The 16,195-nt window shown below is 36.2% G+C and overlaps 1 protein-coding gene across 2 annotated transcripts; it reads left to right on the forward strand.

Moving 5' to 3' along the window:
• Positions 1–238: 238 nt before the first annotated feature.
• spoon (A-kinase anchor protein spoonbill) lies at positions 239–15,261 on the forward strand. 2 transcript variants are annotated; one of them, XM_046623706.2, is made up of 6 exons: positions 239–455; positions 9,612–10,403; positions 10,875–11,375; positions 11,497–11,712; positions 11,799–11,929; positions 12,002–15,261. In XM_046623706.2, the coding sequence occupies exons 2-6, from the start codon at positions 9,659–9,661 to the stop codon at positions 12,071–12,073; spliced, it is 1,665 nt and encodes a 554-aa protein (XP_046479662.1). In that variant the 5' UTR covers positions 239–455; positions 9,612–9,658; the 3' UTR covers positions 12,074–15,261. The 2 variants fall into 2 exon arrangements, with proteins under 2 accessions (XP_046479662.1, XP_046479663.1); XM_046623707.2 differs by lacking the exon at positions 239–455 and adding an exon at positions 5,669–5,963.
• Positions 15,262–16,195: the final 934 nt, after the last annotated feature.

Below are 16,195 nucleotides of genomic sequence, written 5' to 3' on the forward strand. Positions count from 1 at the left end.
ATTTCACTTTTCACATTTCCCACCATCAAAGCATTCCGATTAGCTTGCAAATTTTGGTAAACCAATGAGAATGCTTGGACGTTGGAAAATGTGAAAAGTGAAATTAGAGAATCCGAACCAATGAACCAGGAATCCAGATCCCGTTCAAAAGTTTATCGAAACCTCCGTCAGAGGTCGTCGCGTAAAAATCGCCGCGTAGTTTTCCCCTCGCGTTCGCAACGCGTGAGCCGTGGCAAAGAGAGACCGGAGGATCGCTGCTCTAAAGCCGTGCGGTGAGAATAGAGTACGGCCATATTGCGATCTCCTTAGATTGTGGAAAACATTGTGAGCACGTGGTGACGCGTGTATAATAACCGTGAATACGGCGTGTATCGGTGAAATCCTCGGGAGAATCATTTTCGAACATCAAGCGCGAGCCGCAGCGATTGTTTGCGGCTTGTTTGTCGGTCTATTCGGTGAGTAATAACCCCAAAACTAAAGACCATGCTGTTTCACGTGTCGTCTAGAATTCCTCTCAGGCAGTCGGCAGGCCGAGGCAGCGGCATTTTTCTTCCACCATACCCACCATACGCCCTTCGCAACCTCTGGAATAAATTTCTCCCCAAGTTTCAATCAGTTGCATACCTTTCCCATTTACCGATATCCTCGTTCGTTCCTTCTTTTATAATTTTAACGTCTTTGTTCAAAAAATGATAATACTTGTCAAAAATAACAGAATTTGAAACTAATAAAAAAAAAAAAAAAATAAAAACAAAAAACAAACCCCCACACGTTGTAATTATACACTGTTCCGTTGTGCGTACTTGAAATACAATTACTTTTCTTCGTTAGCACACAATAGTCTCATTAATTTCGACAATTATTATTTCACCTACTGCACAACGATTCAAGTCACACTCATCGGTTAAACTTCGTCAATTGATTCGTTTACCAGACATAATTCGAGACCAAATTATCGCTAATCATCATCATCGTCATCATCACCATGATCATCATTATTATCATCGCTGTAGGATTCAAACGTCCGTCAAAACATTACCGTTACAACGTTATACACGTTGTTTGATCTTTTTCTTTTTCCTTTCCGAACGAATCAGGATGTGATACCGTATAAATTTGTTCTTTCATTCATTCGTTCCTTTCACAATTTTCATTATGTACCTTTCAAAGGCGGCGCGACTATTTGAGAAAGCCGGGATTAATTATAAATAAATATATCTATGCATTGTATACGATGCCGGAATCGATGATATTTCAATCAACATGTAATCGATCCTCAGAGTTTGTACAACCCCCTCCTCCCCCCCCCCCCCCCCCCCTCTCATTTCTAGTTGAAATTCAAGCGTGAAAGTTGCCGACTGATCGGCATTTCCTCCTCCTCCTCCTCTCTCCCCTTTTTCTTCCTCTTCTTATTCTTCTTCCAAGTTGCCTATCTCTACAAACCGCGAGTAAAGTCAACGTGCGCTCGTTCGCTGATCTGGATGTAATAATACACACAGGTATATATAGGCATGTGTGTGTGTGTATATATATATATATATATATATATATATATATATATATATATTGATGATGTATGTATGCATACATCATGTATTATTATACACACGTATAAGCATTGGAGAGCACGGTGACTCATCCGCATTAGTAAGATCGTTCGCAATTAGTTTTCCAATTCAAAAAACGTCCCTTTTTGCATTTGTTGTTCGTTGCAGACAATTTATTTAATACTTTTGTAATAGCTGTGTCTGGTTTTGTTTATCCACATTAGAACCAAAACAAGGTTCTAATTGATTTTCCTGAACTTCCAAATAATGTATTCTAAAGTACACGGTAGAAAAGAAGTAAAAACATACTAAAACGTCATAGTTTTGAGTATGTGATAAAAATTAATTTCGAAATCTAATAATAATAATAATAATAATAACAACAATCATAAAATAACTGCACAATAGCATTGAATTTTTACCGAAGGCCACGATTGAATTGATTGTAAATAATCGCTTTTTAACAGACAAATCAAAAACTTGAATGATGGCAAATAAAAGTAAGAAAAGTTATTACAGCCGATAGAATATAATAATAAAATTGCAAAGTAATAATTATTAATATATAGCGTCGTGTTGATAATCCAATTATAATTAATCGAATTGACTTAAGAATAAAAATAAAAAAAACAACGTCCAGACAGATGATCGCGCTCCTTTTGTTTTTTTTTTTTTTTTTCTTTTTTAATCTCGAACGCGCTGACTTTGTATAATACTTGTTGCAATCTTTTATCGTTCCTCCTATTTTCGCCTGCACAATTATTTATACGATATCAGACATTACACGAATATGTTACATAATAATAATTTGACGTTATTTCACTAAAACACACACACACACACACACCCCCACATGTATATACAATTCTATTTCCATCCGCATAAACGTGTTATATTTACCTAGAGTCATTCGTGAACATGGATGACATGTGTTTACGCAGACGCAGATATGTATGTGTTTTTCTATCTGTCTCTATTTGTGTATAACATATGTATTTATGCGTAAACAGATATATTCTTCTCCAAGGTTCTCTTACACGTGTAATAAAAAAATAAAATAAAAAAAGAATCACCTACTACCTGTTGCAGCACGTGGCGGCGTGGCGGAAATTTTGTTTTAAATTTACACCGAAGGATTTTACGGGATAAATTATTTCCCTTTCGACCTGTTTCAATGAAAAACACACAAAATTCTCCGACACGCATTTCTATCTTCGCATTGCCGTTGACTCTTCTTATTTTTCTTATTGCTATTATTAATTGTTACGATTCCTCTTTTTTTATTCAAAATTCTGTCGAAAAAATCCAATGAGTACAGAGGACAGTAATAAAAAGAAAAAAAAGAAAATAAAACAGGAATTCGATTTGCGTTCGTTGTTTATATATTCGACTGCACCAAAAACTGAAGAATAAAAAATAAAAAAAAATAGAAAGATAAATTAAAATTGAAATATTCGTCGATTTGAAAAAGTTAATAATAATGATAACAACTACAATAATATACGCGAAAACAAATTCAACAGTGTAATTATTATCTCGAACTTGACACAAATAATAATCTTTTTCTATCCTTCGGATATTTATATTTCTGTGTCGGATAAAAATTGACTCGAGTTGATAAACGCGGTTCTCGTAATACTTTTTGTCGTTTATCGTAAGGACGGTAAAAGAAAAAAAGAACAGAATAAATGAATTCTATTCCAGCTTTTGAATTTACGGCGATACTTTGATCGTGAATCAAATTTAGTCAAGGTGATGATACAGCTTAAATATGTGCTTGTTATCCTATCGAAAGTTTAGTTTGTAGAAATTCCAGCGATTCTTACTGATTGTATAATATATAAGGTGTTTCTGGTAAATTAGTTGGTGACAAGTTTTATAATACGTCGCCACACGTACTTTCGGAATGATTTATGTTTTGTTTATTTATTTGATTATTGAGAGTGAGAGAGAAAGATTTTTTTTCTACTTCTTCGCTTAGTCCGCGATTTTTTGTTGATTCCACGTACGGTACGATTTAATCAATTCAATATCAATTCCGTTTTTATTCTACATTAATTATTTTTTTCCTCCCTATTTCGTCATCTTTTATACCCCTCGCGGCGATTCGGGCCACACTGCAATAATGTTTTACATACGCACAGAGTGAATTCCTGACGACCTGCATGCGCATTAAAATTTTAGAGTACGAGCAGTTGTTTTGTCAGTCTGACCAACATTTTCCACGTTACATAAATTGCGGCAACTAAGATGTAAGAAAATAAGGCTGGTCAGAACCGATTTTCGTTCAGTCTGAGGTTACTTATTTATTACCGTACATTCTGCTTGCTGAAAATGCCAGTTTATGCAGTCGAAAATTAGAAAGATAATAATGTAAACACTAAAGAGTGACAAAATATCAAACCTACGTGACGTCACCTTGGATACGTTTTCTAATTGGTTCAACTAAAGCGTATCCGCATTGTTTCACCTTGTTTCCCTACATCGCGGCGGCGATCGGTTGTCTGAATTTATTCTGACGGTTGGTCAACCTGACAAAACAATTGCTCTTGCTCTAGAATTTTAGCGCATGCGCATTAAACCGTTCGGTCTTTAGCAATTCACTCTGCATATGTACGTGTAATATCTCGTACATCGATCGTTCGGGTTGAAAATAAATCGGCGATCCTCGAACGCTCCAGGAGGAGGAACGCCATCAGGATCGCGAACAGCTCGACGCTCACTTTTGGTACCGTTACTCCTGCTGCCCGTCCGTCCCTCCTCCCTCCCTGATCCAGATGTACCAAAAACAGTCGCAGGAATTCGTATACTACACGTTATATGCAAAAAAAAAAAAAAAAAACTTCTCAAAACTCATCGAATTATCCCCATCCCTACATTATATACATATAATCGTATGATTTCGTGTTAATGTCATTTGTTATGTAGAATAAATGTATCATTAACTATATCGATGATAAATCGAATTTTTGATTAATGATTACTATAAGTATACCGAAATTATTTAAAATATATTTTAATCATGATATTGAAAATTTTAAATACATTTAATTAATGATTAGCGTAAGTATCTAGTAATTGTTTAAAATCGAGCATCACATAAACAAAAAAAATAAATAAATAAACAACTCTAAAACTCTCACTGTGTACATACGGCCGCTGTTTTCCTCAAGAATGTACACATACGTATAGTAAGATCCGGAAAAGTATAATATGCGCGTTAACAATGGCTGATCCGAAAAATCATCCCCCGATTTCGCACCGCCTAGGCACGAGCGTTGCCCGAGGGGCCCGAAAATTGTGCAGTTTTCCGAGATCCCAAGAACCGAATCGAACAACTAGCGTCTGCAACATATCTGGTCGTTGTTATTACTCGAGTCCCCGAAGGTTACGTCCCTCCCCCCCCCTCCCCTCTTTCTTTTTTCCTGTACACTTCATTTCCATCAAGGAAATTCTCGCCCCGAGGCGTCCCTTTCCCCAAAATTCCGCTACCGTACATAACCGTGCACAATTTTCCCTGAAACGGGAAACCGAAATAAGCGAAAAATAAAATTTGCTCTTCGATCGTGCAATTTTACAAGGGTATCCCGGTCGGTTTCGACCTTGTCGTATATATGTGTCCAAACATCGAAGTGTCCACGTATCTGAAACGCGAAAAAGAGCTTAACAGCCCCGTTAATTTTCATTCTACACAGAAATAAAAAAACGTCATGGATCCCACGAAATTGCAAACGTAAATTTGCCAAGTACTTTTTCGCGTTTCAGAAACGTCGACTTCGATATTTGGATATACTTAAACGATGTCGAAATCGACCAGGGCACCTCCTTAAAAATGTCCTCAAATTTCTTAATTACGTGTAACACGCGATTGCTTTTGTTCCGATATTTTCAATTTTTCTTTCTCTATCTACGATAATTTTCGTACAGTACGTACATGTATAACATTCTCATACGTATATTCACGCGTATATTATATATCTGTAAAGATATCGCGTGGTTTTTCGAAGCAGAACGCATGCGTCGATAGGTGTATTATGCGTATTTATATATATAGTTATATACATGTGTATATAGTTATAGCAACGGGGAGGGCAACCGGACAATCCAGGCAGTCCTCCACGTGCCGACGTAGTTACCCGGTCTCTATATCTCGTTTCTCGCCAGTGTAGTGAGAGGAGGAAACGAAGGTGCATATCGGTCGGAGTTTCTGCCTGCCTCGTGGTGATCGGTCGATGCACGGGTGCTTCGTTCATTTTCAAATTACGCACGTTTAAATCGAGAATTATTTCATTGCGGAAATCGAGAGAATCGTGCGGAACTTTTTTTTTTTTTTTTTTTTAACGGAATAACACTCGAACAGCTGGGCTGAATATCTAGCGAGTATTACGTACGTGTATAATAATGGATCTCGTTACGGTGAGTCGGATAAACTTCCATATGTGATCGAATTTCGCTCCTTCGGAGAGCGGTGTGAAAATGTTGACATCGATTGTTGTTACCTCCCTTAATTACTGCGTGCTATAACGTGAAAATACTTTAAGATTCATTATCCATTGTTTTTAATTGTTACCGTTATTGTTACGTATCGACAAATTCAGGAATAACGGATACGCAGTTACGAAATGAAAATAATAATCGATCGGTAAAAAAAAAAAACTTTCAATCCCCCGAAAATACAAAACTTCTTTTCCCACAATGTTACAATATCTTGGGAAATTAGTTGGCATACGTTTTTTTATTTTTATGTATTACTAGTTTCGCAACATTGCATTATTCTACCAAATTGTCGTGACATATGCACATAGCTATAAACGGTTAAATTTGTATTTACGTATCGATATGCATGTATATAACGTATGTAAAACCGAAGTGGCCGAGACCGACAAGCGAGAAGGGATTCTTCCATATGTTGAGTCAAGAGTAAATCCGAGCGGTTAACAAGATAACCTTTAAACACAGCCATTGTAAAGCCCATAAATATTAGTCAAAGTAGCTGACTGCTGACAAGTTTAACTTTGCATCATTGTATGCTTTTGATATGAAATATGTTACTTCCATTTTAATTGTAATTCTTCTTTTCTTTTTTAATTTGTTCTTTCTCTTCAGCGCCACAAATAATCACGCGTACAATAACATGTTCGTTTTTCTATTTTCTTTCGTTTTTCATCGCGAACCCCAATATCTAGGCAAGATATTATAATGTAATAACACGTTGTTATATACGTATAATACATACAAAAGTCCGCACGCAGTTATTTGCAGAGACCCAAATAGATTACAGAACAATTGGATTCGCAGATCGTTATCAGTCGGCCTGATTAATTACGAACGTATGTAATCAAAAATTATTATACACCCAAAAGATAATTAGAAAGAGAAGAGAAAACATTTGTACTGAAATAGCAAGACTATAATAAGAATAATTAGATCAGTCTGTTGCGTAAAATCTACGATTTGATATTTACGTCGAAAGAAAAAGTTAATGTCAAGATCTGGCTGCGCAGCTCGTAAAAATATTACATTACGTGTAGATAATTAGATAAGGAAATATTTTCAAGATTTAGGACGTGCTTATTTATTATATTATACCTGTTTGTTTAAAATTTATCTTCTTTATATCTCCATTAGACGATGAAAATTACTTTCAAAATTACTCACCGTGCTAATATGTGAGAGGTAAAAAAATAAATTAAAAAAATAAAACATGCATGTATAATGTTCATACAGCGTACGTAATATTTCGTTATGCAACGATCCAGTCGTGACTGTGTCAAAATTAATCAAATCAGGTCGCTTCTGTTGTCATTTGTTTCTTTGTTTTTTTTTTCCCCCCATTCTTGTTTTTTATTTCGCTATTATCAGAGGTTGCGCGTGGAATAATTAATCACTGTAATCGCGGCGTCTCATTGTTATCGCTTTATATTGTACATTATTTTTGATCAATCTGCGATCAATATCTTGATTATTATACAGTGTAAATACACCTATAGAGAAAATTCGCAGTGTTTTTCGCAGAATGAGTATCTATGAAATTCTTCGATGTATGAGACGATGTGTATAATATTTTATGATTTGAAAATTATGTACACATATCGTACAAAGACCTATAAGGCTTGCAAACGTTTATCCAGTTCATTTTTTTTTTCCAAATACATATACATACGCGCTTTGAACAATCTTAATATTTTAATAACGTTCATTTCCGATACTTTATTTAATATTCGGCAAAATCATTCGTTTGAAGTAAAACAAACGGTAAACAAAATAAAAGGTAATATTTAAAAAGTCTCCCGTTTCACGAATAATTTCATTATATCATTGAAGAGATTTGACATCGATAAATATATATGTATATAATAACACAGTTTCCGGTTACGTTATTGTTATCAATCAATTCTCTTTAGAAGCTCATCTTTATTAATTTATTCATCAAAATAATTCACCGTTCAAGCTTGTATCATTATTATTCTTGTTGTAATTGTTTATGTTATTGTTATTGTCATTATTATTATTGGTATTTTTCATTCATGAAAATTGATGTAGTAGCAACAACTGCTACTAATAATTGCTACCTGCATACATGTATGTCAGAAATCATAAATGATATACATGTATATATATTTGCATTCTTGCTGCACAGCAGCTGTGTTATTTGTACGGTAGTACGGTGTCATGTTATTGGTATGATATAAATGTATATACATCCGTGAACCTCGTACGTGTGTTTTTTTTTTTTTCTTGGTTTTTTATTTATTCTCTTTTTTCTTCCCCTTTAACCAACGACGCCTGTAGAGTCATCGATCGAAATTGATAATCGTGTATATATGTATATAGACAAAACACACACGCACACATACACACGAAAAAAAAAGAAACTATACGATTGACAATGAGACAAAAACTTAGAGAGCAAAATTAATACAACAGGTGGCATTTCATTACTTCAATATGTATAAATACCCTTGACTATACACGTAATGATATGCCTGCTCTGGAATTGAGAAAGAGAAATTTTGTGCCCCTGCAATGGTACTTTCAATTCGATCATCGGTGCTGTTTTTTCTTACCTTTTTCAATCAGCGATACTTCAGTTCCCCCCCTCCCTCCCTTCCGTATCGCTGTAATATTTGCCAGACGAATGTGAATAAGTTCAATAAATAAGGAAAAAGAAAGAAACGAAAAATAACGACAAATCATTCACGCGAAGATTACCGATAGAACAAAAAGTAAATAAAAATAAATTCAGGTCGCGACCATTTCCAAGAAGCAAAAGATCAACGAACAGCATATACAATTATAGTTATACATATTACGCACGTACGTTAAAACACGGCTCTGCCAAGTCCAACGTTAGGACTATAATTATTTTTATTTTTTTAATTTTTTTTTGTCAACCAATACAGAGAGTTACTTTCGTCTTTCGCGTACGATAGCCGAGACTCGTGTGCGCAAAGTGTTATTATCGCTCTTCTTATCTTTCTAGTTTATCTTTGACTACGATGTGTGTAAGAGAACACATCCGAAAATAGTGGCAAATATACGAGTTTTACTTTCGCGGTTTGATATTTTATGCATACGTATTGAAAGAAAAAAACCTAGGTGGACAGGAATCAGTTTTTAATATGTAGAAAGAAATCTTGAAAATTTAAGTCTTGATAAAAACAGAAAGATAATCTTGTGTCAACAACGTTTCGACCCTTGGTGTAGGTTCTACTCGGGACATATATTTATTTAAACATTTTCAGCGAAAACAACAAATTTCAACGAACCATTCTCCATCTGTAAACAGTAGCAACTTTTTTTTTTTGTTCTACCGTAGATGTTTAAATAAATACAACATGTCCCGAAGAGGATACCACACCACGGATCGACACGTTGAAAAAATTGATGTTTCTTTGTTGGCCAATACCTAAATTTCCAAGATTTCTTTCTACACATAAGCTTAGAGTTGAAAATGATTCTCGCATAAAAAATGAGTAGAGCAAAGTTCGAAATGGTTTATTCTACCATCAAGTATGATCATCGTGTGTCCTAAACCCGTTTCTCTCTTCTGTTCCCCGACAGTTCCGATTGATTTTGCGGTACGGTTTCTACCGTGGACCTGCAGCGAAATGTCGTCAGCATCATTGCGAGTCCAACTAGTGAAGTGGACGGTACCAGCGTTCGCCCTGATCCTTGGCCTCTTGTGGTACAAACGACGAAGAGCCGACAGAGCTGACCCAGGCGGAGATCGCGTATTAAAAGTAGGATCCGGAAGTTCGAAAACGCCGGATCACAACCTGAACGACTCCGGTTACCACTTCGAGGAGTCCTTCACCTCACGGGGCTCAACGGGCGTGGGTTCGAAGCCCGAAGTCGTCGCCGCGTGCAGTCCGCGGCGGGTGAGCGAGAGTTTGGCAATTCCGCAGCGGAAATCCGCAGCAACGCCGAGAACTTCCGCGGCGAGCAGCGGTCCGGACGCCTGGTACAAGGACGTTGAAATGACCATCGATGTCGATCAATTTTACCCACGGGGTTCGGAACCGCTTTCGGTACGCGAGTCGCTACCAAAACACCTGCAACAACAGCAGCAGCTGCAGGAACAGGAAGAGAAGCTGGCGTATACCGCCATAAAACCAAAGCGGTCCAAGTCGCCCTATGAAACCGCTAAGAAAACTGTCAGGAATCAACTGTCCAAGATGCTAGATCGATCCGAAGATAATGAGGTGAAAACCGAGAATGTCATAGACGAGATTAAGATGCAAGAGAAGGCGGCTTCCGAAAGGGATTCGGCTAATCATAGTCCAGTTTCTGGTGTTCTCGACGGTAGCGTCAGCGACGAGGCTAGAAGCGAGGGCAGCAGCGACAGTGGAAAAGGTATAACTGCGGAGAAAATTTAAGGTCTGAAGTTCAAATTACCAGTCTTTAGTCACTTGTCTCAATCATACAAAGTTGATGCTACCGGTCAAAGTTACCGCTCAAGTGTTCTCTAAACTTGTTACAAGTAGGATAACTCGGCGAGGTTTTCAACGCCTTGTACGAACGAAGGCGACAAGTTTGCCTGCTTACTTCGGTTACTTAAATCTTTCCACGTTCCGAATCACTTGGTCTATAATTCTGTCTAAAGTCATGTCGAAGTTAGTAACTCAAGCTTATTGGAACGATTCGTGATGAGGAAAAAACCACGACTTTAGAATTAGAGATATATTCATATTTTGAAATCATACTTCAAACTCATTGACGACAAAATTGAGAAGTTAAATTTTTTCCCAATCTTTCATTGCGATAACGTGACTAACTTGAACATCATTGTCTAAAAGTGTGTATCAAATTTTATCCTCCCCACAGGAGGAAGTATAAACGGAAACAGCCCTGCAGTGTACGAGTTTGTCCTGCCGCAGAGTTTGATAGGCCGTCTGATAGGCCGTCACGGGGTATTTTTGCAGAGTATAAAAGCAAAGGCGCAGGTCAACATGCTGATAAAGCGTCATCCCGAAACCAACAAGTGTAAGGTATGCGCGATCGAGGGATCCCAGAAGGGTATCCGCACGGCTTTGGATATGATAAGGCAGAAATTCCCTGAGAACAAATATCCCAGCGTGACGCTGGAGCAAGTGTCGTTCCTTAAAAAATCAGAGGAAATGCAGTGGGTGCCTGAAGTAATGCAGCTCAAGCTGGTCGAGGGTCTGAACAACGATGTGACAGTTATTCGCGTCGTGGAACCCAATCACCTCTTCCTCCACCAGCCGACTCATCCCTCTTATCCTTCCCTACGCATTTTAGATCAGAATATGACACAGCTTTACAACACAGTCGCAGACGCTCCACCAGTTCCCGATCAACTCGACAGTGAGTAAAATTCTCAAAAATATCGTTATCGTCGATGATTAAAATTTGTGGGATCGAAGCTCGCGGAACTGAAACTCTTGCGAAAATTTACCGTCTTCATTTCTCTCCTCGACACTTGCAGAGGGTATGATATTCGTCGGTAAATGGTGCAACAAGTGGGTTAGAGTTTATATCCACAAGCCGGACCCGGACGGAGAAAAGAACATAGTACGCCTTATAGACCACGGTGGATTTTGGGTGTTGAAAAATTCTGAGATGAGGAAAATCAGGTACGACTACCTCACCCTACCCTTCCAGGCCATCGAAGTGTACTTGGCCAACATCCAACCTAAAAATGGTTAGTAATTCAAAGTACCGCGCTAACTACATTCTTTCCGCCTGCCTACACCCTGTGAAAATTCAATTTCGAAATCTTTTTTACAGGTACGTGGGTTCCAGAAGCGTACGACCTAGTTCAACAAATAACTCAAGGCGTCGTGGTCCAGGCACAAATACAAAGCTACGTGGATCGCGACACGCACATAAACCTCTATCTAAACATACAAAAACATGGGGTAAGTACGACGCTTCTTAGAGTTCGCTCAAAGTTTGATTGATAATTTGCATTGCTTTTGTCTCGCATCCAGGTAATATCTCTGGCTGACGAATTGGTGGCGCGTGGATACGCGGATCGAGTTCAGCTAGAGGAAGCATATTGAAGAAACATAGGCACGAGAATGAAGTATATTACCTCCACGAAAGAAATAACGCCAACAACTGAACATCGTCGTGTGGAGCGATAATACAAGTGTATGTGATAGTGGAAGATGGTTTAAATGAGTGCACGGACGCTGTCTGCGAGGACCAAACTTCCGTTGTTGTGTATGTTCCGTTTTCTCTCTGTCTGTCGTTTTTTTTCTCCCCCTCCTTTTTGTTTTATAGTACGTATTACATTATATAACTGTTTAAAAGTCCTGCGTCAATGATGAATGTTTGTCTGTCTGTTGAATCGCGCGTTATACGTTGAGCGAAATTAATGTCGGTTTCTAAATAATTTACATCTGCGTGTGCCAATCGAGTCGCTTTTTTCTTTTGATATTTTCGTACCCTGATAACGCGTAAACGGAATCTTATCACACCTCCTGCTCTCCGTACTGCAGGTAATTATCAACGATTTAACGTAAAATGATTGATATCAATATTCTTCTTGGTACAGAGAAAACGAGAAATGGAAAAAATATGTATAGATTTTCTTTTATCTCTTCAGTGCATGATTTATCCTGTATTATACACTGTATTTTTAGCGGTGTCAACATTCTCTCGAAAATAATTGATCAATTGTTGTACACATTTGTGTTTCTCACGTTCGTTCGCAGTTTTCGTCATAATTCGCGATTCCTGATACGGTTACAGATTATTATCATTATTACTATCATCATGTATTCAAGTCACAATCTTACCACTCTATTTTCATAACTGCACAACACGAGTTAGATAGTATTTATTGTTATCTTGTCTTTGCTTATTGTATAAATTCGAAAGAGTACAAAATACGGATTAAACGTGACGAAAATTTTGAACGATGTTGAGATTATTTTTAAACATTTCGAATCGTGAGACTTGCCGGAAGAAGATTGGGGGTGGTAATAGGATGAAAAAGCAAAAAGTGAATTCAGTAAAAAATTTAAATTAAAATTAATTTTAGCATGCTAAATCGATGGAAAAAGTTTGATACATTTTCTGCCAGAAGTCTACCATGAGTTGTGAAATACATTTTTCAGCAATAACATATTTGGACCATGTTATTTTTTGTTTATTGGTTTTTTTTTTCGTACTTTCTTTTTATTGTTTCTCTTTGCGTAACTCGAGATTGCTTTGGACCGATTATAAAATTCTTTCCCTTTCTTTGTACATACTGTATAAGATCTCTCTGATATAAATTTACCTATTTATGATGATGTACCTAATGTTTAATTATAACATTTGATGATTAATATTGATAATGCTCTAGCTGTAGCGCTCTGTAGACTTTAGATATATCGTTAAAACGTCGATGACAAAGATAGGCGAGTTGATAAATATAGTATAATGGGAAAAAATATATAAAAACAGCAACAATCATAACACTGTAATAACGTGTTTCGTATAGAAGCAAAATTTGAAAGGTAGAAAAGAAAATTAAATTCGCGATAAAAAAAAAAAAAGAAAAAGATGTTTCGGTAAAAGAGGCTAGAGTGACTCTGGAAAATCGCGCTAACTTCTTGTGCATTGCAACAATATATTTTTCGGTTAATTTAGCGGTTGAAATAATATACAGTTGAACGGAAATAAACATTAAACTTATATATATATATACATAGACATGCATACAAATAATAATAATTAATACGGTATAAGAATTAATTTTTTTTTTTTTTTTTTTGAGAAAACATGAACCACTGCAAACGAACAAAAAAAAGTTTTATAAAAGAAAAATCAAGCGAAATTATTTCAAGAGACCATACAGAGCTGGGGAGTAATCTTTCGTCTCATGCCAGTCAGACAAAGAACGATTAAAAAAGGGGTAAAAATATGGCCGTACGTTTGAATATAATGTAAATTCTTTCAAATTGCTAGATGTTTCATTTATGTTTTGTTCGCGATTTCTTGCAAGTCGTAAACGCAATCGGTTATGTAATGTTCTTTGATAAGTAAACGATTAGTTTAATATAATAGTTTTGATTTTCGTGTTATGATTCAAACTTGTGTTCGCGGCGCCGCGTTTTTCTGTATCGATACATTGCTTAAATACATTAAAAATATATTTGACTCGTAATTCTGATATGTAATATGTTAACGTAAGCCCGGGTTTGCGTAGTTTTATTTATCCTTTTTTCGTATCGTTATGTGGTATTTATGATATATTGTCTCTTGGTGCGCGGTTTTGTAAGAAATTATTTAAAAAAAATCAGTCACGTGCAAAGACTTGATTTTCAATTAATTATCGCTACGATATTCGTCGTCATAAATCGGTTGTAGCTGATACCAAGAGCTCGCGTTTGTAATTTATTATTATACGTTACTCGGTTTCCTAGTTCGTAATTATTAAACTGTATAATGTATAAGATTTTCATTTACTCTTATCGTAATTCGCGAATGAAATTGAATCAATCTTTTGGTAAGTTGTTCTCTTTTGTAAACGCCGGGAAAGATGAGACATAATAAAATTTAAAAATTGCCAAAAAAAAATAATAATAATAATAATAATAATAATGAGCATAATATTTCCTTTGAAAATATCGAGAAAATGGTGGAAAAAAAAACAACTCTTTTGTTTTGGAAAAATAACGTTCTTTGATCCGTGTCTCCAATCAATTACCCGTGCGAAACTATCGTAAATATTGAATATTATGTAACACCTAATGTCTAAAATATACTGTTGACATGTAAACATTATAGAAATATTTTTATAACATAAATATTTAGCTTTTTAAGATCTAGCAAATCAATATCGAAGCTATTATTACCAAATAGGCCTTCTTATTCTTCTACATGATTACTACTGCCGTTGTTCGATTAGCTGTTCATTATATACATATGATATACGTTCAGTTGACGAAACGAATAATAAATCCTCTCCACATTTCCTTCTTTCGATTATATCGATTTATTTAAGAAAAATAATAAAAATAGTAATAACATATAACGGTTTTTTCAGATTCGGAATTTAAAAATTTTTCACTTGTGGTTGGATTGTTTTTGCTACTAAAAATGATTCACGCATCAAGTCCCCAGCTATCTATACCTATACATTATTGCGTATAACTACTATTCTAATTTATCATTATCATTGTTAAGAGCGGAGCCCCTTTTGTATATAAATCAATGTAAAAATCTTGGCGTTTCATTAAAATTTATTCATTTTAAACTCGTGAGTTCCAAATTTATTCACACCTACTTCTTCCTGATTTTAATTCCCTCGTTCTTATCACTCTCACCCTTAAAACATCCCGCATCACCGAATTTTCGGATCTAATTCTTGGCTTCCTCCAGCAGCAAGCTGCGGGTACTTGAATTCAATTTTCGCGCCTAGCAAGTGACGAAGCTTTTGTCCAGAGTAACGTATACGTCACATCCGGTGAGGGGAAGTAGAAACGATGCTTGGTTTGTAGTCAATACCACATAGCATTAAGTCCACGCTTGGCAGATACGGTGACAAAACTCGAAAGGCAATTTTTGACTGATTACAAACAAATTAAATGGACTCCTCCCCAATAATACCCGTTTAAAGTCAAAAAGACTGACCTCACGCGCGATCGGTGTAGAGAAATTGATAAACGCCTTGTCTAACTGTTTAAAGGATAGACTTTGGTGAAATTTTGGAAAAAACCGGTTTTTTGATTCTTACACGATTAAAAAAAGTCGTAAGAAAAAAAATTCTCCCACCAATTTTTAGACTATGGTATTATATGCACTGAAAATGTATTTAAATGAACGGGATAATAATGTGAACGAAGATATTAACGGGGAAAATCAGAGACTTAGAACTAGCTAATTTCACATTCAGTTGGTAAACATTCTCCAGGGTCAGTTATTTACGAGATAAATTCAAAATGGAAACAAGGAAGCAGCGGCTTTGTCAGAAACAACGAAACATCGTCCAAAAAACACTGATACTAATGAGAATAAAAGGGGGAAATCATTCCCTGGAAATGAAAGTTTGGAATTCAATGAAGGACACCGATATACAATAGATGTATAAAATTTTTTCGCTATAACCATCGAAGATTCATGGGCAGCGCAAAAAAAAATGATAGAATAAAGTAAAAAGTAGCGAGTGATGAAGTAACGACTTAATCAGT

Source organism: Neodiprion pinetum, chromosome 4 (genome assembly GCF_021155775.2).
Source record: "Neodiprion pinetum isolate iyNeoPine1 chromosome 4, iyNeoPine1.2, whole genome shotgun sequence".
Taxonomy (NCBI): Eukaryota; Metazoa; Arthropoda; class Insecta; order Hymenoptera; family Diprionidae; genus Neodiprion; species Neodiprion pinetum.

Coding starts and splice junctions, on each gene's coding strand:
- spoon (XM_046623706.2), top strand. CDS start 9,659: ATGTCGTCAGCATCATTGCGAGTCCAACTAGTGAAGTGGACGGTACCA. Junction 11,713..11,798: donor CAACATCCAACCTAAAAATG/GTTAGTAATTCA, acceptor TCTTTTTTACAG/GTACGTGGGTTCCAGAAGCG. Junction 11,930..12,001: donor TAAACATACAAAAACATGGG/GTAAGTACGACG, acceptor TCTCGCATCCAG/GTAATATCTCTGGCTGACGA.